At 39.4% G+C, this 27,145-nt stretch overlaps 1 protein-coding gene across 1 annotated transcript in view; it reads right to left on the minus strand.

Moving 5' to 3' along the window:
• Positions 1-24,331, minus strand: part of LOC131034569 (uncharacterized) — a 78,961-nt gene extending 54,630 nt beyond the window's left edge. Inside the window, exons 1-2 of the mRNA XM_057966105.2 lie at positions 24,129-24,331; positions 23,870-24,021 (exon numbers count right to left, since the gene is read on the minus strand). Of these exons, the coding sequence (XP_057822088.1) occupies positions 23,870-24,013 (144 nt within the window). The 5' untranslated portion in view covers positions 24,014-24,021; positions 24,129-24,331. The remainder of the gene's footprint in view (positions 1-23,869; positions 24,022-24,128) is intronic.
• Positions 24,332-27,145: the final 2,814 nt, after the last annotated feature.

Raw genomic sequence — 27,145 nt, forward strand, 5'->3', positions numbered from 1 at the left:
AAAATTAAATTAGCATTAAATTAAAGCATTTTGGCATTTAATAAATTAATTTTAAGCCTTGTGAAAATTGAAATTTTGCTTTGGAGGCATTTAAAATTAATTTTTATTGAATTAAAATTAAAAATAAAAGCGCTCAAGGCCTTATTTTGTTTTTATTAGCCAAGTCGGCCCCTTTTTTGAGATTTTACTTATTTTTTACCTCCTTTTTGCCAAGTCGGCCTAGAGGAAGCAAAGGGGTGAGCGCTCTATATATTGGAGGAGTTTGTTTCACATTTCAAATCATTCAATCATTTCCTTAAGTGCGAAATTGGAGAACTAATTGGAGGAGCGAAATCTGGCTTGCTTGGAGCGAATTTCTTTCAAGTGTTGAAGGCTAGAAGGAAGTGGAGTTTATTCTTTTCAAGCTAGAGGAGGCGTAATTCATCCTAGAGATGGCTTTGATCTACACTTTGCCTAGCGAAACCTATTTTTTACATCATTTCTTAGAGTTTAATACTCAAGAGGAGGTATGGCGAAATCATCTTAACACCCTTATTCAAGGTTTGATTTTTAGACTTTTTTTTAGAAAAGTCTAAGTATTGCATGGTTAATTAGGAAATGATAACTCTAGATTTATCATGAAGTTTCCTAATTAAAATCTTAAATCTTCCTTTTAAGTCTAGATTTCTACACTTCAAGATATAATGCTTGAGAACTAATTTTGAAATGTTGTGTAGGTATCAAGATGGCGACTCCTAAGGCTGAAGATCTACAGGTCGGCAAGCTCTCATCAAAGAAGATCCGGTCCAGGACAAAGATGATCTCCTCCAACTCAATATCATCAAAGAAGATCAAGCAAGGATAAGGGCGACCTCCTCCAGTCTAGCATCGATAAGGGCGACCTCCTCTAGTCCAGCATCATCATGACTAACCTCTTCCAATCCAGCATTGCAAGGCGAGGTACATCATCATCCTGCACATCAAAGACAAAAGAAGTTAGAGCAAGGGTTGGTTGAAGGAGCAAATAGTTTCGGAAGAGTTAATTAAAGCTAGCTTCTCAGCAACATCAAATTGGCATCAACCAAGTGTCAAACGAGGTGGCATCCCAGTCATCACTCCTCCAGTCGGATAGGTCCACCTCAGCGTGTCCAGATTCAATGTACCTAACTCATGGGAGGTGGCACAAACTTCGATGTACCTACCCCAACTATCTATTGGTCGAATTTTCCGGAGAAGACATGTGTCCTAAAAATGTAATTTTATCATTGGTCAAGCATTAAATGCTATGTAATGGTTGTAACAAACCCTAATTAGGGTTTTCATTATTGAATCTTAGCCATTGATCTCAAATTGACCTTAGCCATCGAATTGTATTGTGGGCACTATGTAAGCCCCGACTCTTCATTTGTGAAAGAATAATAATAGAAGATAGTTAGAGAGGAGTTAGAAGGTGAATAGTCAATTGATAGAGTAGCAATTAGAGTAGAATAGGAGGACAAGGCAAGAAATTGTTGTCATTGATTGTAAACAAACTCCATTTTCATTGAAGTAATGGTGAAGTGTGTCATTTCTTGCAATATGCATGGTTTCTTGTTGAATCTTCAATTCTAGATGGTAGATGATTAGATCGAATGAAGGAAATTGTTGAATGCACCTGTGTGGGATCCGTCTAATCCAAACCACTAGCCTCTTGTTGATGGTAAGTGCGCCTTGCGTGGTCAACTGGAACAAATGAGCTTAATCATAAGTCGTTACACGTCTATTGTTTCATGCATTTTCTTGAATGGTGATCATTGTCAAATGGTGTACGATTTGAGCATATTGGAAGCATCCCTTAGAAGATCGCACTGAGTTGGTGTCGAATTTTTCAAGCCTGATGGTGAGACCTAGCCCAGTAGGAATCCACCTAGTCATTCATCCATCTTCTCGCATTCTAGGTAGTAGAGTAGACTTCCTGAACCTTGCATCTTTTGCCATTTGTTTGTCTTCCAGTTAGTTAGTAAAATCTTGTGTTCCAGCAATATTCAAAGCAAATCAGACGTTCAGTCGTCAAGTGTAAGTCCCTTTGTGATTCCAGCAAATCACATCATACCACAGAGAGCTTATCCACACGTAGAGATCCTACAGCAAAGAACCTTGAAGTCATCCCGATTGATCCTTTTTGCAACATCTTCAGCATTCGAAGACTTTATTCAAGAGAGGATAAGGTACCCTTTAGGTATTTTATTCTGTGTTTGGTCGTGTACAAAATACACGTCAACAAGACGGCATACCTCTTCCCAAAGAGGGAAGGGGTAGATGGGTTCCCTGCATTCCATAATCCGGAAGGAAAGGGAAGTCCAGGGAGACAATATAACTTTTCCCAAAATGGTAAGGGGTAGACTGGTTCCCCGCATTCCATTATCCGGAAGGAAAGGGACCAAATGACTCCAAGGCACGAAGGCAAGATGCAAGGGGAAAGGGGAAGGCATGAAGCCCACCTCATGATGAAAGAACACTTGAGCATTTTCATGATCCCCTATCGTGGCGCTTGATCAACTAGGGCATAACTAGTCCATAGAACATATCTCTAATCGTTTCTCACTGATGGACCAAGGGTGTCATAAAATGACAACATTTTGGCGAACTCTGCGGGATGCTTGCCTACTAAGCATGGGAGCCGGAAGCCTTAAGCATCCATTGGGCACTGAATCACTGAAACGACCCAAAACATGTGTGTGCCAAAACTTGGAGGAAAGTTGGAAACTAGAGCCCACACCCTCCTAACGAGAATGTAGCAGGTGCAAAAGCACTTATGGAAACAAGGCAACCTCTAATCTAATATTTACAGTGTCATCAGACCCTCTTTAGAAGCAAGGCTTGAGATGAATCTCGTTCACTGGAATTGGAAGAACTTCACCATTAAGCCTAGAGAGATGAAATGCACTGGCATCCTTGCAATAGGTGATGGCATATGGACCACTCCAGATAGCATCAAATTTGGAGTGTCCTTCATCCTTGGCTTTGTCTGCATCCCACTTAAGAACTAGTTTTCCCTCTTTGAAGATCCTATTAGTAGTATTTTTGTCAAAACTTCTTTTGACTTGCTATTGATGAACCTCAAGTGTATGCATAGCCTGGTTTCTAACTTCCTCTAGCTCCATCATCTTAGCTAGCCTCACTGTAATGGCATCATTCTCTGTCAATTCCAATTGATGTGCAAATTCAAGAGAGGGTAACTCCAGGGAAGATGAGAGACATGCTTCCTTCCCATATATCAACATGAAAGGGGAGTTACCAATCACCCTCTTAATTGTGATCTTGTCGGCCCATAAGGTTGTCCTCAACTTAGCATGCCAAGACCTTTTATTGTCTTCAATTGTTCTTTTGATTATCCTGATGAGGTTTTCGTTGGAAGACTCATCTAAGCCATTACCCTGAGGATAGTAATCGGATAATGTCTTTAAGTTATACCATGATTAACTGCCCAAGAACTGATTTGGGCTCCAACAAATGCCTTAGCATTGCCTGATATGATGGTGGAGGGGACACCGAATCTTGTGACAATTCCATCAAGGAATTCCAATGTTGAGACCTCTATGGCATCCTTCAATGCAACCGCCTCTGTCCACCTGGTCAAGTAGTCTATTGCGGCCAAGATCCACTTGTGACCAGCACTAGAAGGTGGATTTATCATGCCAATGAAGTCTAAACCCCATTGTGCGAATGGCTAATCTGCTTAAATAGGGTGGAGAGGAAGGGCAGCTAGCCTTTGCTTTCCAAAAAAGAAAGCACATTTCTTGCAATTCTTCACCCATCTATGTGAGTCACTGAATAAGGTTGGCCAGTAATAACCAGCCCTCATTATTTTGATAGTTGTAGTCCTTGCAGAGAAGTGGCCCCCTGAGGAGCCATCATGAAACTCCTCTAATAATCTGCTGACCTGATTGAGCTCAACACATCTTAGCAAGACTCCATTAGAGTCTCTTCTAAAAAGGGTGCCATCCACTAAGACTTAGGGGATGGACTGCAACCTGAAATGTCTTCTTTTAGTCCTATCTAGACCTTGGGGGTATCTACCTTCCATTAAGAAGGTGGTCATGTCACTCAACCAACTAACTTGAGTGTCGTTGCCAACTAGTTGATCTTCTTGTAACACAAGGATGGCCTTTGAAGGAGTCTCAAAAGGTGAGACAAGTTGTTCACATAGGCCCTTGCCTCTTACAAGCTTGGTGATCTTGATGTTGATATTGTATACCACAACCTTGGTTATCCACCTGACCCTCTTCTCATTGATGTCCTTGTTTAGAAGGAAATCCTTGACACTTGCATGTGGAACTAAGAGTTGGATCCTGTTGTTAGATAGCATGTGTCTAAATTTTTCAATACAACAGTGAAAACCTGCTTCTCTACATAGCTATACCTAAGCTCATAATCCTTTAATCCTTCACTAAAGAAGCCAATGGGTTGCTCCAAATTATCATTGTTCAATTGTGTTAGGACAGCTAAGATGTTGGATTCTCCTCTGAAGGTATAGTAGATAAAATCCTTTTCATAGTTAGGATTGACAAGAGTAGGGTATTGAGCAATTGCTTGCTTGGTTTCCTCAAATCCAGCCTTCCCTTCCTTGGTCCAACTAAAGGCTAAATTTTTTTCAACATGGAGGTGAGGGGTTTTACCATGGTGGCAAGGTTGGGAATGAACCTCCTCGCAAAGTTGATCCTGCCAAGGAAACTCTGTAATCCTTTTTTGTACTAAGGAGTGGAAGGGAAAGTATAGCCTCTACTCACTCTGGATCAATGGCTAAGCCTTCTTTAGATACAATGTGTCCTAACAATCTTCCTGAGCAATGGCGAATACACATTTACTTGGGTTCAAGGACACACCATATTCCCTGCATTTCATGAACACCTTCTCAAGATGATCAAAATGATTAGTTGCATGCTTTGAATATACGGTTATATCATCAAGGTATATAAGCACAAACTTTGCTAATACACCCTTGAAAGCTATGTCCATTGCTCTTTGAAAGAAGGCACTTGCATTGGTTAGCTCAAAAGGCATCTTACAATAAGCATAGGTACCCCACTTAGTAGTAAATGCAATCTTGTATTGGTCTGACTCTTGGACTAAAATCTGGTTGTAGCCTGAATACCCATCCAAGAATGAAAATCTTTCTAAGACAGTGACCTTTTGTAGAGTTTGTTTCATGGAGGGAAGGGGATAATGATCCTTAAGGGAGGCTCTATTGAGATCCCTGAAGTCTACACATAGTCTGATTTCCCCATTCTTTTTTCTTATAGGGAAAAGTTTAGCCACCCAAGAGGAGTGTTTGATTGGGAAGATGATATTGCCTTCTATGAGTTTGGTTAACTCGTTCCTCATTAGTGGCTCAATTTTGGGGTTTATTGGCCTTTGCTTTTGTCTAACTGGTTTTGCATCCTTGTTTAGTTCTATAGTATGTCGGGCTAAGCTAGGGTCAAAGCTCTTCAAATCTTCATAGGTCCAAGCAACTATGCCATCATATCTTTGACAAAGCTTAACAAAGGCTTCTTGCTCAAGAAAGGAACATACCTCTCCCAAATTTAGTGACTTACCCTCAGTAACAACAATTGGTTTATAATCACCCTTCTTTGCAGCCAAGTTCATTTTCTTCTTCAATTGATTATCCGAGTTGAAAATGACCTCCAAGGTAACTAGACCTTTAGGCAGCTTGTTGGAGATGAGCTGCATGATCTGATCTTCATATTGGTCTTGCAACATAGACTGATTTTTAGTAGAAAATTCTACTTCATTTTGCAATAAATTGACAATCTGCTGCTCACTTTCAAACACCTGCCAATTTGCTTGATTGTCTAGGGCGGCAAGCCTCACAACAAGGATGACGTGTTGTTCCTTCTTGTTTGCAGCATGCGCTGGCATGTCGAACTGAGCACCAACCACTGCCAGCCTATCAACGTGCCTATTTTGACTACTAGGAATGCTTTGGATGTTGAAGGCCTCAAATCCTTCAATCAAGTCCGAAACCCAATGTTTGTATGATTTAAGTAAGTTGTTCTTTGTTATACTTTGAGCTTTGATATGATTAACATCCAACTTATTATCCCTAAATACTTGCAAAGATCCGATCTTTCTTTTTTGTGCAAGTTAGAAGCGTTGAACTAGGGCTTCATACTCAACCACATTGTTGGTGCACCCAAAATGAAACCTAAAAGAGAAGTAGTATTTATCCTGCTCAGGATAGACAAGCATTATACCAACACCTACACCATTCTTGTTTCTTGAACCATCAAAAAACATGCTTCATAACCCCTTTGGATTTTCTTGTGTCTTGATGAGGTTAGGAATAGGAGTATCCTCCTCATGAATACAATAAGTGCCAAGTCCGATCTCCTCAATCTCAGTTAATGGATCAAACTGAAAAGCATTGCCCCCCTCATCCAGCAAGCAATCAAGAACCTCTTCTAGAGGAGTGGCAGGTTCACAGATGATACCCTCCTCCCCCTCTTCACACTAAGTGATATTCATGTTTATAGAGCTAGGGATGTAGGGCTCAATGTGGTTTCGTGCAATGGGTTCTGCTTTTATGGTAACCTTGGTACCATATCTTGTTCAAAATAGCATGTGGGACCAATCAAAAGACAAGTATCCACCTATCTTCGCAGTGAAGTCTCCAGACAGACAAATGGCAAAGAAGGTAGGGAGGTCAGTGATTGATATGTCTTGCAAAATAGTGCAACCAGGGCATGCGTGCAAGGTTAACTTCAAATTTTAAACAACCCCTACTATCTTAATAGAAGTGTCATCCAATTGGACAACCCCCTTAGTCATAGGTTCATATTCTATACCAAGAAGGTCAGTTACCTTCTTAGGCATGACTAAGCTACTAGCTCCTGAATCTATCATGCAATTGTGAAGTAAGTTATCTCCTATGATTAAAGAGAGATAGAAGGGGGGAGGCTTACTAATTTTGCCTGAACCTTCTTCCTCCCTAGATTGTACCAAACTAATTGGGATTGTCTTCCTGTTGACTGCTCCCTCATCACTTGATTGGTTGATGTCCTTCAAAGCCTCTTTAAGCAAATCCCTTTGAGATGGGATGGAAAGGGCTTCCCACATAGTGGCATTGAGGTTGGCCTTCTTCATTTGGTTAGCTATGTTGAAAGGAGCGCCAACTGATTTTGAAGGCCCCTTTGGAGCAATAAGGTGTGTCCTTGTTCTTGGGGCGACTTGAGGCTCCTGCATCTTGCTTCCTTGAACGGTATCCTGAATTGTATCCCGGATGGCTACCTAGGACGTTGGAGATGGGGCTGATGTTGAAGGTGTGGTACCTTCTACCGCTCTCTTTTCTGACCTTGTGTATTGTAGCATAGTGTCACCATTTGTTTGATTTAAACCACAAAATTTTGCTTCCTACCAATTGACAAAAGTAGAATCCCCCTGTATGTGAGCTTGATTACCAACACTTGGTTGATTTAGATCATACTGTTGATCGGCAATCGTTGGCTCATTATGCACAACTAGAGCTTGGACAAACTCTCCATTTTGGCATGCACTTTGACTGTATGGCTGATTGCATGGTTGACAGTTGACACCAATCTTGCTCTTGGGCGAGATTGTTTTGCATCGGAACTATTGCCTTTAAGTTACTTGCAACTGTAGGTTTCACACTATTCAAGGGCCTAGCATGACTCCATTGGTTTTGCCCTTGAAAAGGTGGCCTATTCTGCTGGTAATTCTGATTTTGTGCTTGATAAGGCAAACTATGTTGAGCATGTTGCCTCTTAATGTCACCAACTCAATGCCAATTTTTTGCAATAAAGTCTTGACCTCATGGAGCTCATTTGAGGATGAAGTGGATGTGGATGGCTGACTTGTAGATGCAATGGTAATAAGAGCCAAGGTGGGTTGCTAAGTAGGAGCTTTTGGGAATAGAGGCATTAGCGGCCTTGGAGCTATCTTCCCAGCCTGTATCAAACAATTTTCTGCCCTTATGGCTATATCATACGCATCTGGTACAGAAATTTCACCCATTGATTGTATCATGACAGTTACATCACTATTGAGAACTCTTAGATAATACAAGAAGGCATGATTAGGAGATGGCTTTACTAGAGTAGGGATTCTATCCCATGTCTTTTGGAATCTGAAGTTGAAGTCTCCCATGAATTCACGAGGTGCCCTCTTGATTGTAGTTAGTTGTTCAACAAGTGAAAGGTGATCACTTTTGTCTTCAAATTGTTGACACAACTTCTCCCCTAACTCGTCCCAATTGTGAATGGAGTTGGGCAAAAAAACCCTATACCACTGCAAGGCTTTTCCTTTCAAGGATGTGGCCAAGAGCCTAACAACAACATCATCCTCAGTGACATTATGGATGGAGTAGATGTTTGCAATGTCATGAATGTTCTCTATGGGAGTAGTAGTTGTTTCACTAGTGAAATAGGATGTACTCTTTAATGCAGTCACTGGTATATTATTTTTTGGCCTAAAATGAGAGGACTTCCCCCATTGAAGGTAACAAAAACTTCATTTCTGGCCATGTGAAACAATGGTCTATTAATATGAGTGGTGGGAGCCCTAGATTGCAATGGTCTTGTAAATGTTGGGGTAGAACAAGAGCTGGGTGATGGAGTGCTTGCGACCTTAACACCCTTGATTGGTGACAATGAAGGTCTCCCTCTCCATCCTCTAGAACTTGAAAACGAGAGTTCTGAAAATTGCAAATTACCTCTAGAAGACACCCTTGTATGAATTATGGGCATGAAATCAGCAACAGGTCATGAAAAACAGACAGGATATGTGAGCAGAGTCGCCAAGTGCTTGAATGATAGCTGCCTCCAAAGGCTAAGATGCTAAGAGCAGCACTATGTTCTTAGCATGGAAGTTGGAAATTTTGGATGGAACTACATAACCAATAGATTTTCCTTTGAAACGTCTTGAATGCTTGTCCCACCGAGCATGCCAAAAACTATTGTCACAAAAGTTTGCACCCTTGCTGAGCTATCAAATCAACAACCTCGTGAAACATGGAAACAACCCCAAAGTGTGGGACCTTGCGCAATGGGGTTGAATCTTCGAAGAAGGTCAGCTTCCTTCTCAATCCAGATGCAGGTGTTGAACCAACTCAACACTCCAAATTCTATTTCTAAACTTATCCTAACAGCTTGCAGAGGAAAAGGGAAGAAGGAAATACTAGAATGAAAGGAGGTGATCCACCAAGTTAAGAGATGTTCCTCTCCCCACCCCAAAATGACACAAAGAACCAATCAAAATACCCTAGAGACCCCAAACGCATGTATGGAGGTTAGAATTTGTTGAATGTCAAAGGGGAGAAGGTTTCCCACAAGTCACACTCGGAAACAAGTTAACACAGCATATACATGAGAGAAAGCCACAAAAAATACACTTAGAATGAAGGTAAGGAAACATATACAACATGCATAAGTTGAAGAGAGGCAAGAATGATGAATTCAATTCATTCTCAGGCCAATGGCCAAACTTACAATTACTAAATGCAAGAAAATATACAAATCTTCAAGAGAAGTTAAAGAGCAAAGAGTAGCTCAAGCCAATAGGGAGAGAACCCTTTACAATGAGGCTTAACAGCCTATATATTGCAAACTAGTCGCAGAGAAGAAACCAATGGTCAAAGAGGGGAAGCCTTGACCCTGAAGTACGCAAAGGAATGTCAATCTGGGAAGGTAGGGAAGTGCACGGATCTGACATGGTTGTGCGTACAAGAAACCCATCCATACCTTGACAAAGCAATCGTAAGAAGCAAAGTACTTCTAAAAGGTAGATTGCCTGACATTCCAAAGTCAAAACGTACAGACTTGACATGAAGACCATCAACTAACCATAAATAGGCATGGCCTTGGACTCCACTTGATGGCAATCCTGCAAAAATCATTAAATGTGTGCCTATAGCTCAATGAATGAAAGTAGACAAGTCGCAGGAGTTGGTGGAGCATTAAGAGCCCTAAGTGTTGATCATGCCATCTGGAAGTGTTGTAGTCACCGAACGGACATCGAGCCTTCAGCAAAACACTGCAGGGGCAAAGGGGGCGAGAACCCTGGAGTCTAGAGTAGAGGGAGGAGGAGGAGGACTTCGGGTTTCAAAGTCCAAGGAGACGGCATACCTCTTCCCAAAGAGAGAAGGGGTGGACCGGTTCCCCGCATTCTCTAATCCAAAAGGAAAGGGAAGTCCGGGTTGCAAAGTTCAAGGAGAGGCATACCTCTTCCCAAAGAGGGAAGGGGTAGATTGGTTTCCCGCATTTCGTAATCCGAAAGGAAAGGGAAGTCCAGGTTGCGTAGTCCAGGGAGATGACATACCTTTTCCCAAAGAGGGAAGGCGTAGACCGGTTCCCTACATTTCGTAATCCAAAAGGAAAGTTAAGTTCAGGTTACAGAGTCCAAGGAGACGGCATACCTCTTCCAAAGAGGGAAGGGGTAGACCGGTTCCCCACATTTTGTAATCCGAAAAAAAAGGGGAGTCCGGGTTACGGAGTCTAGGGAAACGGCATACCTCTTCTCAAAGTGGGAAGGGGGTAGACCGGCTCCTTGCATTCTGTAATCCAGAAGGAAAGGGGAGTCCGGGTTACAGAGTTCGGGGAGATGGCATACCTCTTCCCAAAGAGGGAAGGGGTAGACTGGTTCCCCGCATTCCGTAATCCGAAAGGAAAGGGAAGTCTGGGTTACAGAGTCTGGGGAAACGACATACCTCTTCCAATAGAGGGAAGGGGTAGATTGGTTCCTCGCATTCCGTAATCCGAAAGGAAAAAGAAATCTGGGTTACAGAGTCCAGGGAGATGGCAGACCTCTTCCCAAAGAGGGAAGGGGTAGACCGGTTCCCCGCATTCCATAATCCAAAAGGAAAGGGAAGTCCGAGTCACAGAGTCTGGGGAGACAGCATACCTCTTCCCAAAGAGGGAAGAGGTAAACCAATTCCCCACATTCCGTAATCCGGAAGGAAAGGGAAGTCCAGGTTACGAAGTCCGGGGAGACAATATACCTCTTCCCAAAAAGGGAAGGGGTAGACTGGTTCCCCGCATTCCATAATCCGGATGGAATGGGGCCAAAGGACTCCAAGGCATGAAAGCAAGATGCAAGGGGAAAGGGGAAGGCCTGAAGCTCACCTCATGATGAAAGAACACTTGAGCATTTTCATGATCCCTTGTCTTGGCACTTGATCAACTAGGGCATAACTGGTCCATGGAACATATCTCTGATTGGTTCTCACTAATGGACCAAGGGTGTCCTCAAGCAATTCTCTACTGCACCACCAGGATCCCAAACTAACCATATGAACAATATTATATCACTTCGCTGCTCCACTCCAATGCCATCAATAGTGCTGAATTCTACAACTTTGTTATCCTAAAGCATTCTTGCTACCAAGCTGATGGACTGATCCCAAATTATCACATTCTCATAGCCATGAAAAGTGGAGGGACAGAAGTCTCTAATCCTACCACCAACACCCAATGTCCATATGAATTTGTATGAGTTCCCAAAGCTGTGAACGACGATCATCCTAAGTGCATAATCAGACATGACAATATATGATATACTGCTGTTGTAAATAAGGACAGCATCTATTCGACTGAGAATCTCACACCAAATAAAGCAACAAGCACCTCCAATGACAATGGATAATGGGAGTGCATCAATAAGCCTACCTCCATTAAAAGAAAAATACATGTACCAAGGCTCAGCTGAAACTTATTCACTACCATTCATTATGAAGAACATTGATTATGTACACTTCATTCCTTGAAAATTAAATGGCTTCATACTCTAATAATGTATCATGAGGTAGAAGTGTAACAATAGCTTCTCCAAGAGTGTCCACATGCTTAAACAAAGTTAAATCTCTAATGCCCCCATCCATCTACACTCCTTCGTAGGCTGGTCCAAAAAATGTAAGCTCTACCATGTGAGTCTCACAAAGAGATAACTCCTCAAATTTTCCACGCATGACCAAAAGCCTAACCAAATTACTTATGCCTCCCTCTATATGTGTAGGTATAACACAAGTGGCTGATCCACCAAGTGTATGCTCAGCTATCCCATCTTCCTCTCTGACTTGAGCCTTCAACGGATTCACAAAAAGAAATAACTCCTGGTCCTCATACTGTATACAAACAGAAATCTCTGAACCATACCTCTTTCCATGTCCACACAATTCTGAATGTTTCTTTTGTAAGCACTGTCTTGCTTAGGCAATCAACCACTTGGCCTCCCTATTTGTTTGTAACGTACCTTGTAACTTCTTTACATCCTTCAAGGTCTGAAGTACAAAATCGGAACCTTTGTGGCTTGAATCTTCAATACATTCCTCACACAAAATTTGATTGCTTATATTAGAAGACTCCTCAATACCATCATCCTTGTGTGAAGTGGCTGCTATCTCATTATCATGCAAAGGTGAGGGACTGTTGTTGCCAAGCAAAAAATCAGAATGGCAATCATACCTTTCTGTAGTGTCCTCAAGAGCCTAAAACAATCCTTCCTTCTTTGTTGAAGGTTCTTCATCAAGTGCTGCTCCACGAGATGACTCTAACTGAAGATCACATGCTTCAAGCTTGATTCAAGCCTCCATCCTCTTGGCTGTCATGTTCATAGGTGTGCCATTGATTTTTGTTGTCCCAAAGTGTGTACCACACCAAAAAGCATTCTCCTCAAGGTTGCCAACTGAAGTACTGCTGTCACCAATCGGAAAATCAGAATTTTCTGAATTTAGGGCAGCATCACATCCAATCAAGAAGTGTAATGTCCCTTATTGAGAAACTTAAATTCTGCTTATAATTAATGGGATTCAGATGACCAGTATGGCAAGACTAGATGTAAACTATACTACCTTTGTCTTATTTTAGAACAGCTTCTATATTAAATTGGTTTTGGTGCTCGATAATTTCGCCTTCGGCCTGCCCACGAACTTCTTCAAATCTGTGTTTAAAGGATAAATACTAATTCCACCATAATTGGAATGAAAGATCTGATTGAATTATGTATCCATTATCCTTGAAGGATCGCATCATGAAAGTCACACCTTATCCCATTCATGCTTCTTCATAAGGGATCGTGACTCCTTATTACAACTCTCGCTGCTGATCCTTATCACTGTTTAATCGTTGCTCCTTTACTTGTATTTTAACCGGGCCTTTTTCATTAGTAAATCAGTTAATGATTAATTAATCAGGTGTTATCTTACGCATTATTCATTAGTCATAATCGCTATTCAGACATTTGTTGTCATTTCAACAAATATCGATGGGTGAATGGCTATGGTGTGCATTAGTTAATGCAATCTAATTATCGGCATCTGCCCAAGCTTGCTTTTTATATTACTGTCGGTCCATTCCTTAATCGTGGATGATCATTTTCGATCATGAAAACACGGTTATCACCAATGGCTAATATTCGTTACCATGATTGGTATATACCCAGTTGATATTCTAGCAGCTATGTTCGATATTTAGTTCTGAAACGTATACACTCTCAGCAATCATTTGCATTGTTGATCTGGTATTAGTATCTTCTATCTCATGATAGTCTTGTATTGAACCCATGTTTCCTTTATAGATATCTTCTCCTTGATTAGAGACTCACGATGTGAAGCATTGATACTCCTATGACTGCTCCTTATGCATCGATTATATGCCTTGATCAATCAATCCAATCAAAGCATAATATCACTGCATTATTTATTTATCTTTTGAGATAGCATAAGTATGTACATGTTGGAGACTTGTTATGACGTTCCGATGGCTGGGATCATCTTCCTTATTCTCTTTTTGACCGGTTTATAATAGACATTGATCTATGGGATCGCTGATTTGGATATGGTTGATATAATGATCGTAAAGATTATTCGGTCTCTTTTTGAATTTTATTTACAAATTCGTCTCCAAGGGAGACTTCTCAAATTTGGATGATCTCAGTGGGTAATGCTTGGGGGGGACTAATCTTAGTTTAGGAATGGGACATTACAAGAAGTCATCCTCTTCAAGATGAGATGTCAAAACACAAGGAGATCTATTCCATTCTGAATCAAGAATATTTTTTTTCACAATTGCACCACTATCACCCATCGATGGCCCACAAGGAGTATAAACAATCTTTCCTCCTTCGATCATAGTTTGAGCCTTCATTGCAACTTCTTCATTAAGATGTTGCTACTCAACAAAGGCTGGTCCAAAAAGTATCCAACTGAAAATGGTTGCAAACTAAATCCTCTTCTCTATGGAGATCCTCCATCCCCTCTACTATTTTATTAGTTTCCTCTGCCTTAGGTGTGGCTGCAAGAAATTGATTCATCTTCTTTTCTTCTTAACGTATTAAAATATATCTCATCAAGCTGGAGGCAATGATCCCTATCCAGAAGTAGGTGTATGTAATTTAATTTCATCACAACCAAAGCTTCTTTGAGTGCCTGTAAAAATGCAAGAGATAGTCCTCCTTCAAGGCCTTTGTGTCCTTTAGTCTTCCAACAATAATCTGCCAGTATCTTAAGAGTATCATCAAAGTTAGCTAGGGCAGCAATAATCATGTCTTTGTTCACCCTCAATTGATCTTCCAAGTGATGTGACTCTTGAAGTCTAACATTTTCAAACAAATGTTGTGATGTTCCTTCATAATCATGCCATTCAAAAACAGCTCCCTTCATAACATGTCTTCCACAAAACTCACGTTTTGAAGCTAGGCCAACATCATATTCAATCAAAGGATTATCAACACAACAAAGAGTAGAATCACTTACCTCATGCTCTTCTTCAACCGCTGATGCAAAATCAGACTGCGAGAAGTCTGAATTTTCATCTTTAACTTCATACTTATCAATCCATTCTTGAACATTCTCAATGCAAGGCTAATGTGATGGCAAAGGACTGCTGGTCACTCTCAGAAAATTAGAATCATGTGCATGCCTCTTCAAAGTGTTTTCACTGTCCTTAATTGCATCTTCTTCCAACATAGGTTGCTTCTTCATAAGCGCTGGTTTATGAGAGATCTCCAACTAAAAGTCACACATTCTCCCAATTGTCTTAGCTGTCATTAAACTGATCCATACCTACACCTCCTTAGCTGTTATGTTTTTTAAGTTCAAGCAACTCCATGTTGAAGTATCCGTGACAAACCAAACATTATCAAACTGAAGGACCTTCTTGTCAGGCAATTTCTTAGTCTCTACAATCAGCTCTCTAAGACAAAATGCTTCATATGATATTAACAAGTATTCCTCCAATATAATCATGTGTACAAAACAAGGGAAATCAATCTACTCTAGGCTGACCATTGGATTGATTCTTGCTGATGAAAATCCTCATATGGCTGAAGTAAACTTGTGAACAAGGCTTCATCCTCCTTGGGGCTTCCATGTGTTTGGTTAGGAATCCAAACTTCTAGACATGCTGGTTATATTTTGTATTTTCCATGATCAATTGTGGGCTGTAAATCACCAACAAGTGATTCTGCTTTCTTCTCCATCCTATCTTCAATAATGGCTTATGAGTTTTCTTCTTCCAAGATTGTTTCTACTGGCTTCAGCTCTTCACTCTTCTTATTCATTTCAATATCACCGTCCAACTTGTCGCTAAGACAATAATTTGGTTCATCATACTTGGAATCTTCGTCTTTGGTAACATCCTCAAACTTTTTAACCATTCTGTCTCCCTCTTGACTAGACACATTTTGACTTTCTTTTGATTCTGATTGAGTTTCTGATTTAGGATTCAATTCTTCTTTCCTTTTTCTTATGTAGTATCTGTCAAAAGATTTCGTGGCCTTAACCTCAGGTTCACTTAAGTATTCATCAAAAATTATGATAACCTCCTCATTCACGGGTATAGCAATACTTGTCAAACTTTGATAGTCCTGAAATGATGGTAGATTCTTCATCCTTTGATATCTGTTAAACCATTCAGCAATTTTAGAAACTGCAATTTTATTTTCCCTCTCTTCCATTTCTATAATCATCCTTAACATCCCACAGGTTAGCAGAATTTTGGCTCTGATACCATTGAAATGATCCTTGCCAATATCACAGTCAAACATTCACAGTTAGGCACATTTAGTTAGTTTTGGGTTTCATTTGCTATTCAAGTATTGTCTCAGATTCATAAGTTTAGACTGTTGTCCATAATTAATACACAGAAAAGTATACCAAAATCTGAAACTGTACACCAATAATAAATTAATAATGATAAGCAATTTGCTGGTAACTGTTGCCCTTTTATATCAGATAGGTGCAATAACATTAGCTCATAATATATCACAACCACCTAATACAAAGGAATTCCTTGAGAGCAGATTGCACCTTGTATACAGAGCTTGGAAATGCAATGTCTTTTCCAGTTTGATATATAGCAGCATAAACCAACAATGGTTTCAACACCAACACCAGATATTAACATTTCTGAAATTACAGACTGAAGCAAAGACAAAATAGGAAGCTGGTAATCAGACCTGTCATGAATTCGATAACTCCAGGTACAGCATTGGAAGTTGCTTCTGGACATACAATAATAGAAACCCTTACAGCAATGTCTCACACTCTGAAAAGAATATAAAGCTCTCGCAGAATAGGAATATCCGAGACTTGAATGAGGTCGTCCTCAATCTCCAGTGTGTAGGAAGAAAAGTGCACAACCAGCAGTTCCAGTACTGCGATAATCTTGTGGTGCCCACACTTAACTATAATTGCCGTCTCAGCTAAAATGTTTACCTCTCACCAAACGTTAAAAGCTCATTCGAGCTAATATTGAGGGTTAGTTCATATAATAGACTCCACAGCAATATGAAATATAATCACCAGCATGCAATATTGTTCTGCCAAATACAATTAAACTCTATTCCAACTCACGGCACTTACAACAAACCTTATTCTCCAAAGAGCCGATACAAATGCAATTCCTTCCTTTACCAAAATCTCTAACCCACGACTTTGACAATATAAATCACTCCCTTATTGTTCCACAAATGAGATATAAATATTCAACGGCAGATATAAAGTATTAAACCCCATGCACTTGGCATCCAATTCAATTTAAATAAAATATTTCTTTGAATCAACTCCTTAATAAAGAAAGGTTCACGCCAAATAATAAATCTTCCACAGAACCATGTCTTCGGACATGTAGTGCTGCAGTTAAAACACTTTGTTGGTGAAGTGGCCACCAAGGTTCAAATTTTTGCTGGGCCTTGTGCCTTCGCTGGGCCGTTGTGCTCGCGGATTTGAGCAAGTGAAGTGTGGGGATGAGGTCCCCCGTTTGTGGCCTCACTGGTTCATAGCTCCAGGTCAAAAGCATTTACCCCTTACATAAAAAAATTAAAAAAATAAAAAAATAAAAAAATCTTCCACAGAACCTATTTATTCTGAATAAAATATTCCAAATAGATACAAAATACATTAGATCTGCAAATATCTTATTCCTGCAAATTTGTCTCCAAAGGGGACTTCACAATTTTGGCTTAGTTGTGAACTCCGTCATGAATCCACCTTTTAGGAAGAGCTAGGTTTTCATCCAGCCCTTTTGTCAAACTCCTGAAGGTTTTCGTCCCCAGAAATTATAAATCTTTTATCAAATCTCAAGCATACCCTTGCCACAACCCCAGGACCTCCTTATAAAGCCCTCCAAGAAGTATCTAGAAGATAGGCCGACCCGGAGAAATATATTTAATAAAATTGACATAATATTTTATTATTATTAAACTAATGAAAATTAAGTCGTCATTTGAATATTTTATTTAGTTTTGACAACTTAATAGAAAAACAATTTAATTAATTGTCACTTTAAAAATCGGGAACATTATAAACTTGCAGCTGTGTTACAAGTCTGAATGTTCGTCTTCCACCAGTGCATGAAAAGTACTCTGAGTTCTTTCTAGGTTCCTCCAACTTCAGCATGTACATGAGATTACAACTGAGAAAGCATTAGGATTCATTATTGTGGAAGATGGAAACAAAGAAAATTTAAGTTATGTGTGAAATAAAACTTGGAGTAATTCCCCATCTCATGAATGAGGCCATCACCATTTTTCTCTACCAATCCTTGTTCCTAAAGGATCTACTGTGCTCTATTTGGCTATTTAATCCAGAAGGCAATATCAACAAGCTATAAAAGGTTTCAAAAGAAGATCTACTTCCAATGCTCCTATTACTTTGAGGCAAATCAACTCAAGGAGGGATGAATGTTATGGAGCTTTATTGTAACTATTGTGATATTTGACATGGTGCATTTGAGTCAGTCGGATCCATTATAAAGTTTTAATAAATTTCTTATGTGGATACATTAAGCTCAATTTTGTAAGCCCACTTTTTACCAATCTTGCAGATCAATTTAATATGAATTATGTGGGTCCATTGAAATTACAATGCACACAAGAAGCAAAAGAGCTAAAGCGGAAATAATGTTATAAAGAGACTCTTAAGGAGTGGCAAAGAAAGGGAAATGTTCTCTGGAGAGCAGTTCTTCTACACAAGTCTGAAGACTATGCTTGGCATGTTGATTTTAAGGTAGTGCTCGTTAACCACAGGCAAACATCAGATCTGTTGCCTTCCCAACCATAGACGATAAGCTCTTATCGTCACCCCCGAGCACGCTACATAAATTTCTCACCATCAATTGATCTGCTTGTACATGAATTCGATCTGCCTGATTATGATCGAACTTGTTGTCTTATCTCTGTTCCAAAGAGGGAAGACCACGTCCATATATATCCATCGAAAGGAGATATCCAAGAGTCGGCTCTCATCAAGGAGGCACGACCTTCATGAAGCATCGCATGCCTTCAAATGAGGGGTGGCGGACTTTAACCAAAAGTCAACCCCTTTGAAACAAATCCGATAAGTCAAACTCGATAATGTATGTTTAATCATTAAACCTGATAATGCATATGTGACTCAATAAAGATATTAAAGGATTAATATGAGTTATAGATTCATCAAATGTGTAAGGCCAATAGGCCATTCACACATTTGATCTTGCTGAGTCGGCCTGTAGGATTTCTACTGATGCTATATCATCAACACTCCCTCTTAGCTAGGAAGGAATCCTTATAATCTCTACAAGTCACATCACCTCATCATGGTGACTAACATAATGACTACACTCGTGTGAATGAAAGAAGCTTATCACCTCATTGTGATAGCATATCACCTAATCGTGATGTTTGACCACACGCTACTCTCAGAGGGTGAATACACACAAATGCTAAGTCATGGAGTCTCTCACATGACATCCACCATACCTGCTCGCAGAGGGTGGATCCACCATACCCTACTCGCAGAGGGTGGAACAAGGGCTGGAACCTCAAACTTCTCTCACAGAGAAGAATGCGTAACAAGGGTTGAAACCTCAAACTTCTCTCACAGAGAAGAATGCACAACAAGGGCTGATACCTCAAACTTCTCTCACAAAGAAGAATGCATAACAAGGGCTGAAACCTCAAACTTCTCTCACAGAGAAGAATGCACAACAAGGGTTGATACCTCAAACTTCTCTCACAGAGAAGAATGCATAACAAGGGCTGATACCTCAAACTTCTCTCACAGAGAAGAATGCATAACAAGGGCTGAAACCTCAAACTTCTCTCACAAAGAAGAATGCATCTCCACCATGCCTACTCGCAGAGGGTGGATCCACCATACCTACTCGCAGAGGGTGGATCGAGACCTTTCACCTCAAACTTCTCCCATAGAAGAATGCATTAACAAGGGATTGCACCTCGAACTTCTCCTCACAGAGAAGAACTCATTAACAAGGGATTGCACCTCGAACTTCTCTCTCATAGAGAAGAACTCATTAACAAGGGATTGTACCTCAAACTTCTCTCTCTCAAAGAAGAACTCATTAACAAGGGCTTTCACCTCAAATTTCTCCATCACAGAGAAAAATGCATCAACCAAATCTTCATGATGACGTGGCTCCCTCTGAAGCTGAAATGTCAAGCTCCCTCTGAAGCTAAAATATTAGGCTCCCTTTAAAGCTGAAAAACAAGCTCCCTCTGAAGCAAATATCAACCTTTTGACCTCTTCGTCCAAGGTTACTTCTGACAATATGTCAGACTCCCTCTGAATGCTGATTCTTCCTCTGTGAAGAAATGCAAGCAATCTTCCTTCCTTGAATAGAGATTCGTCAGTGCCTGAACCTTGGGTAGAGTGACTGCCAATGAAAAGCATAATTCTGGCAGCAATGCCAGGCACACAAGCCCCAACCAGCCCCATGGCCACGCTAAGAGCAGTGCCAATGCAACATTCAACTCTTGCATCTGTCTGCGCCGCCCACGGATCCTTCTACAACTCTTCCAAAACCAAATTCAAAGTGAATTCACACTGGGAAGCTGGCAACAAGAATCGGGCGATGCTCTGAGCAAAGAGGCCATCCTTGACGTTGACTACATCGTTAGCAAATTCGCAGATAGCGTCAAGCATTCTATCAATCTATTGCCGCAAATTAGGATTGGGAGCAATACTAGACATAATGAGCCAATAATGCCCGACCATGCAGCCCTTGTTCAGATTGGCAATCGAACCAGCCTCAAGCTCTTCCAAGGCCTTAAAAGCGCTTTGAAACTTGGGTTCCATCACCTCCACGAATTCATCCGTAAACCCCATTCGATTGACATCGATATACAATCTGAGCTCCTTGTGTTGATAAAGCCAATCCGAGTATCGATTCCACAGGGTTGCGGGCTCCGTCTCTAGTCCTTTCTTCTTCTACAAAGAATTTGTATCGAGCACAAAAACCTCTCCAGCCACAACAGCCCAAGTTCAAGTCAAACTCGATAATGTATGTTTAATCATTAAACCTGATAATGCATATGTGACTTAATAAAGATATTAAAGGATTAATATAAGTTATAGATTCATCAAATGTATAAGGCCAATAGGCCATTCACACATTTGATCTTGCTGAGTCGGCCTGTAGGATTTCTACCGATGCGATATCATCAACATGGCCAAGGTAGCGTCCACACTTATTACTGTCCCATATTTAGTCCAAGTCAGATTCAATACCCTCTCATAAAGTTCTCTTCTCTCCTATGTACTCTCTTCTATTTTCCACTATATTACAGCTATAAACAAACAGTTATGTTTTCTTTCCAGTCTGTAATGTCCCCTGATAGGATATTCCTATATTTTTGCCCAAGCACCTTGTAAATGCACAGGCCTTCTGTTTATATCAATCTGATCTGCTGCCTATACTCAGAGATATCAGTGTAGGAGAATCCTTTCTATTCCATCAGGTTTGGTTCTCTGGTTATTGATTTAATGTTTCCTCTTATTTTCCTTCGATGCCTGCTTGATTATTGATAGCAGATTTGTATTCATGTTCTGATCTCCTTGATAATGTCCGTATCATTCTTCCATTTTTTTTATAATTCTGATTTAAGTCTGCTCCTAAATCTGCTTTTAATGCTTCAGATATTTTTTTTTATTCCATGGATCCTTCCTTCTCAAATGAAAACTTCTTCCCTTTATATCCTCCAATGTGAGTGAGAGTCACACCTCTTCATATTGGTCACAACATTTCACAATTAGCACCCTTCAAAAGGGTCACAACCTTTCATCATTTCTGCCCCTTTGAAAGAGTGACTTCCTTATCTTCTTCCCATTAATACTTCCTTAATTCCTTTGCTCCCTTCTTTCTTCCTTATCCCTTTTCTCCCCAAATGAAGTTCTCTTCTCTCCCTTTTATATCTCGTGTTTGAGGGAGACACAACTTTTCATTTCATGCCTTTTGACCATTCATTAAACTTAACTAAATTTTCATTATATTAAATTTTATTTTATTCTTTTATATTTTAATTTATTATTATTATTTATTAATAAATTATTAAATCCTATTTCAACAAAGGGATATTACACAGTCTTAACAAACAGTTGTTATTTTTTTCTGTTTCAACAAACAACCATGTTATCTTCCCTGTTTGAGCAAACAACCATGTTATCTTCACCATTTCAGAAAATCTAAGTGTAATTTTAACATAAGGTAGATCAGATTTCAGATACTACAGAACTCGGGTGGACTGCCCTGCCATTCCAGAATTCCAATTTTCTATATTAGTTCCTCTGGCTGAATTACACACAATTTGCCACAATTCATACATCAGCTCTTATTTTCACCTTTTTAGCATATTTCAAAAAATTTCAGCACTTTCTGTTCCACATTTCCAATAGTTAAGGCATCTACTAGTTTCATGTTTTCAGAATTTCAGCTCATAGCATCATCGGTGTACTTTTAGTAGTGATCAGTATAGAATCATTACAGAAAACAGCTTGAAATTGTCATGAATCATTTCAAGAAGTTTCTCTTGTTTGCAGAAAAATTTCACAAACCAGGAAATAGTTTCCCAAATTCAGAGGTAATTCTGCAATAGAACTGTGAATATCATAATATTGGAAATTGTTAAAAGGCCATTACATAAACAATGCCCATGTAGATAAGGCATCACACCTTCTTCCAATTACATATTTAGCTTTTACTATTTTCCAAATGGAGTGATGTTTTGCTGAGGCTAAAACTTACAAACCATATCAAATTCGCATGTTAGAACTTGTAATCTGGGATGTCAAAATCATGTTGTAGTAGAAACTACAAAGTGTGAAAAAGAGATTTATGAAAAGTGACCGTTTTTCCTCCACATCAAAAACTCATCCCCAATCTAATGAATTGTCCAAGAATTACACACAGCAATGTTAAAGATGATAGAAAGGGCAGATAGAAGAACTGATCAGTGTTCGAGTTGGTGTAGTGTCTCCAAAACCATTTCCATTAGCTATTATGGCTTTTGCATTGTTAGTGCAGTTTGTGATTTTGTATCTTCTGAATATTAATAATGAATGGCCCATTCTGTAGGCCCATAGGGGCTCTCCGCTTTCATAAGATAGTCAATAAATGGCCTGTAAACATGTAAATATCTTTGTGTATACATAAATCTTTTACCTTATTTGAAAAAATATTTAAAGATAACACAATAAAGGACAATTCTTCGTAGCTATAGAGAATTTTTCTGCACCTTTCATTTAAATATATATAATCTCAAATATTGGAAAGACATTTACACAATGTCCAAGAAGTTGTAGTGCCATGGTAACAGGGTTAATCATTAGGCCCTTAGGGTATAATCCAGTTTAGATCCTCCTCACACCCAAAATGCGGTCCATAATTCTGATGGACATGTGGCAAGTTTCTGGTGTAGTGAAGATAAGGGGCAATCCATCTTACGCATGTTTACAAATATTAAGAAAGTGGTTTAATCTTAGCCCACAAGTGCTAAAGGTCGCCAATTACCTCACATTAAACAGAAAATTAATTTAAAAAGATTTGTGTTAAGTAAATGGTTCAACAGCAAAAAGTCCAGTTTCAACCGCACCAGTGAGAACTTTTAAGCTCTCTATGCAGGACCAAACCCTTCCAAGTACATAAGGACCACAACATGGCTCAGTCAGTCATATGGAAGAAGCAAGCCACATAGGTTAAGCAAAAATGAGCTTAATTTAGAAAAGGCGCACATTATTTTGTCTTTATAACAATTAATTAAAATCAATGGAGAAAAATTGTGGATGGGATGAGTTCAAGTGGTAAGAATATTGGAGTTTAGAAAGCAGGAGCTGGCTTCAAAAAAAACATAAAAATATTTAGAAATTGGATCAATGCCTCATCAGCTAGCTAGATGTAGCACACCTCAAGAGATGAATTTGACAGACGAGATAACCCTAATCATGGCATTTGTGGCGTCTAGACCAAAGTTAGCCTACAAAGGAAGGTTGCCAAATAAGATACAATTAAAACAGGGAAAAGAGAAGAAAAAAAGAAAACTCTGCGCTGTAAATTATTTATACATTCCATGGTAAAGAAAAACGATGAAACAGAATAAGAAGAGAAAATGGAATTGAAGGGCATACATGAGAGTCGACGAGGTTTCCAGTGAGACCAGGTCCATTGGGCCCCGCGCACAACCGAGCAATAATTACATTCATCTCTTGTTCAATGCCACTCCTCCTGTCAATAAGGTCTTTCGTCTCTGCCTTTACATTTGCTCCCACCATTCTCGCCTCTTGTTAAAACACAACCAAAAAAAATTCCTTTTTTAATACCAGGAAGCCTCACCGGGTTTCATATTTCTTTGCTAATAAATAGTAGAGAATAATTTACATGGTATACCTTCAAGAGTCCACAGACAGCGTGAAGCAATGCTCCAATGGGTATTATAATGGCGGTCTAAGCTCAATTTTACTGGACAATTAAGGAGGCCTCAACTTATCCGCGTTAAAACTAATTCGCCGTGAGCCAGAGTTTTCTGTTTTTCTTCAAGGTTAGTATTGCATCCCTTGGTTGCTATTTTCTGTTTTTCTTCAATCAATCATCTCCTAGAATTTAACACGTCAAACAATTGTCTTGTAATTAATTATATTTTTTATTTTTGTTATTATTTGAAAAACGTCGATGTTGTGCACAATTAGTATAAAAACAAGTGTAAGTGCCAAGTAGCGGTCAGTAATTACAGTTTTAATAGAGTAATAAATGTAATAAGATGTTCCAGTTTTATTCCAAACTGAAATTCGTGAAATCTCAAATTATGGCTTGGAATAAATTGGTCTTTAAGAATATTTTTCATGAAAAAGAGGCAGTTGCCAATGATTTGAAGGTTGTTAATGAGGAGATTATTAGACATGGCACTAATTCCTCCACTAATAATGCTCAAAAGAAATTGCAAGCTTACTGGGAGATCCTTTGCTCCTGGGTTGAAATCTATTGGCAACAAAAATCTCGTGAGGTTTGGCTTAAAGAAGGTGACAGGAATACTGCCTTCTTTCAAGCTGAAGCCAAGCTTAAAAGAGCCGCTTCTACAATTTTTAGTATTAAGGATTCTAAGTCTGGTTATATCCTTAATTCAGATCAGCAAATTAGAGAGGAGGGGGTGTCCTTTTTTAAGGAATTGTTATCTCCTTCTTTTTCTTCTTCCTCCATGGATCATCATGTGGATTTGCTTTTAGATTCTATCCCCTCCCTTGTTTCCCATGAGGATAATGACTTTCTTATGAGGCCTTTTTCTTTAGATGAGCTTCATTCTGTTGTTTTTTCCATGGCCCTTGACAAAGCTCCAGGTCCTGATGGGTTTACTATCTTGTTCTTTCAGAAATGTTGGGATTTTATTGGTTTTGACTTAGTAATGGCTTTGGAAGAGTCTAGGAGGGGTGGGTATATCCTAAAAAATTTTAACATCACTTATATTGCCCTTATCCCGAAATCTAAGAATCCCCAAACTTTTGTTGAATTTAGACCCATTTCTTTGTGCAACTCTATTTACAAAATCTTCACCAAGGCTATTTATTTAAGACTTAAAATTCTCCTTCCTCATATCATCTCTCCTCAACAAGGAGGTTTTGTTCCGGGTCGGGAAACTCATGAGGGAGCAATTGTTGCTCATGAAACTTTACATTCCATAAATATGTCCAATATCCCAGCTTTTGTGGTCAAACTTGATATGATGAAGGCTTATGATAAAGTTTGTTGGGCTTTTTTGCTCAAAGTTTTGAGAAAATTTGGTTTCTCTGAAAGCTGGTGTAAATGGATCAAGAGTTGTATTTCTACTGCTTCATTTTCTGTTATCATTAATGGAGCTCCCTCTGGATACTTTTCTTCAACCCAGTGTGTTAGACAAGGAGACCCTTTATCTCCTTTCTTATTTATCATTATGGCAGAATCTTTTAGTCGATTGGTTATTAAGCAAAGGGATCTGGGCTTTTGGAAAGGGGTATTAATTCCTAACTCTGATATGTCAATCGCTCATAACCTTTTTGTTGATGATACACTTTTATTTGGGTCTTCTTCTATCCAAGAGGCTACTCATATTAAATTTATTTTGGATACTTATACTGCTGGATCTGGCCAACAAATTAGCCCCCATAAATCCAAGATCTTCATTTTTAATACTCCTCAGTTGGTGGCTGATAGACTTGTGAATATCTTAGGTTTCCCAGTAGACTCTCTTCCTTCTACCTATTTGGGGATTCCTTTCTTTATGGGATCTGCTAAGTCTTCTATTTGGAATTCGGTTATTGAGAGACTTAAATCTCGTATTTCTGCTTGGAAGGCTAGGTGGTTGTCTCTTTCAGGTAGGATACTTCTCATTAAAACAGTCCTATCTGTCATTCCCAATTACTATATCTCAGTTCTTCAAGCTCCTAGATCAGTCATTTCCCAAATTGAAAAGATTATTCGATCTTTTCTTTAGAAAAACAACATGACAGAAGATAAAAAAATTCCACTGATTTCTTTGACCAAGATGTCTCTTTCCAAGCAAGTTGGTGGTGTTGGGATTCATGACTTATCTAAAAGAAATAGGGCTTTTGGGGGCAAACTAGTTTGGTTTATGTATGCTAAGCCCCAATCTTTGTGGTGCCAAATTATGCAGGCTAAGTATTTGGATTCCCAAAACCCTGCTAGGATCTTCACAATTTATAATCCTCCACAGGGGTCTGCTATTTGGAACTTTATGATCTCATGTAGGGAAGTGGTCTCTAATTTTCTCTCCTGGCATGTCCATTCGGGGGAGAATATTCTTTTTTGGAAAGACTCCTGGAATGGCTTTCCCCCTCTTTTGCAGCATGATTCTCTTGCTTCTGTTTCAGTTGTTCTTTCTCAATCATGGGGAGTTAGATTGGTTGATTATGTAGATAGTGTTGATCTGTTTTCTCACAAGGTCTCATGGAATGTAATGTCCCCATTTTGCGAGCATTAGAGTTTGTAAGAATTAGCCTATCATTTGACCCTCGTAGGCTAACAATTATTGATAGAGGGCCTCGTGTGGCAGTTACTTGGTGATTAGAGACATTACTATTTAATATCTATTGATGAATATGTAGTATCCCTTGGCTAATCTGACCCTGTTTTGCTTATATGAACACCAAGGAATATTGTCAAACATTTGGCATACAACGTTTGAAGCCGCTATAGTGAATTCTTAATTTGTCTTCTTTGGGTTTGTAGGCTGCAAATGAAGTTGTGGAAAGCTTCTAACAATGCAAAGTTGTTATAGAAATGATATACTAGCTGTTTTAGACCTTTCCACACATATGTAATGACTGAAATTAACTAGTACAGCTAGTTGACATTAAGACAAACACTTGTCATGCATCCGAAAGTACACCTACAACCATTAGGCATTTAAGCAAACA

The sequence above is a fragment of the Cryptomeria japonica genome, chromosome 5 (assembly GCF_030272615.1).
Source record: "Cryptomeria japonica chromosome 5, Sugi_1.0, whole genome shotgun sequence".
NCBI classification, from domain to species: Eukaryota; Viridiplantae; Streptophyta; class Pinopsida; order Cupressales; family Cupressaceae; genus Cryptomeria; species Cryptomeria japonica.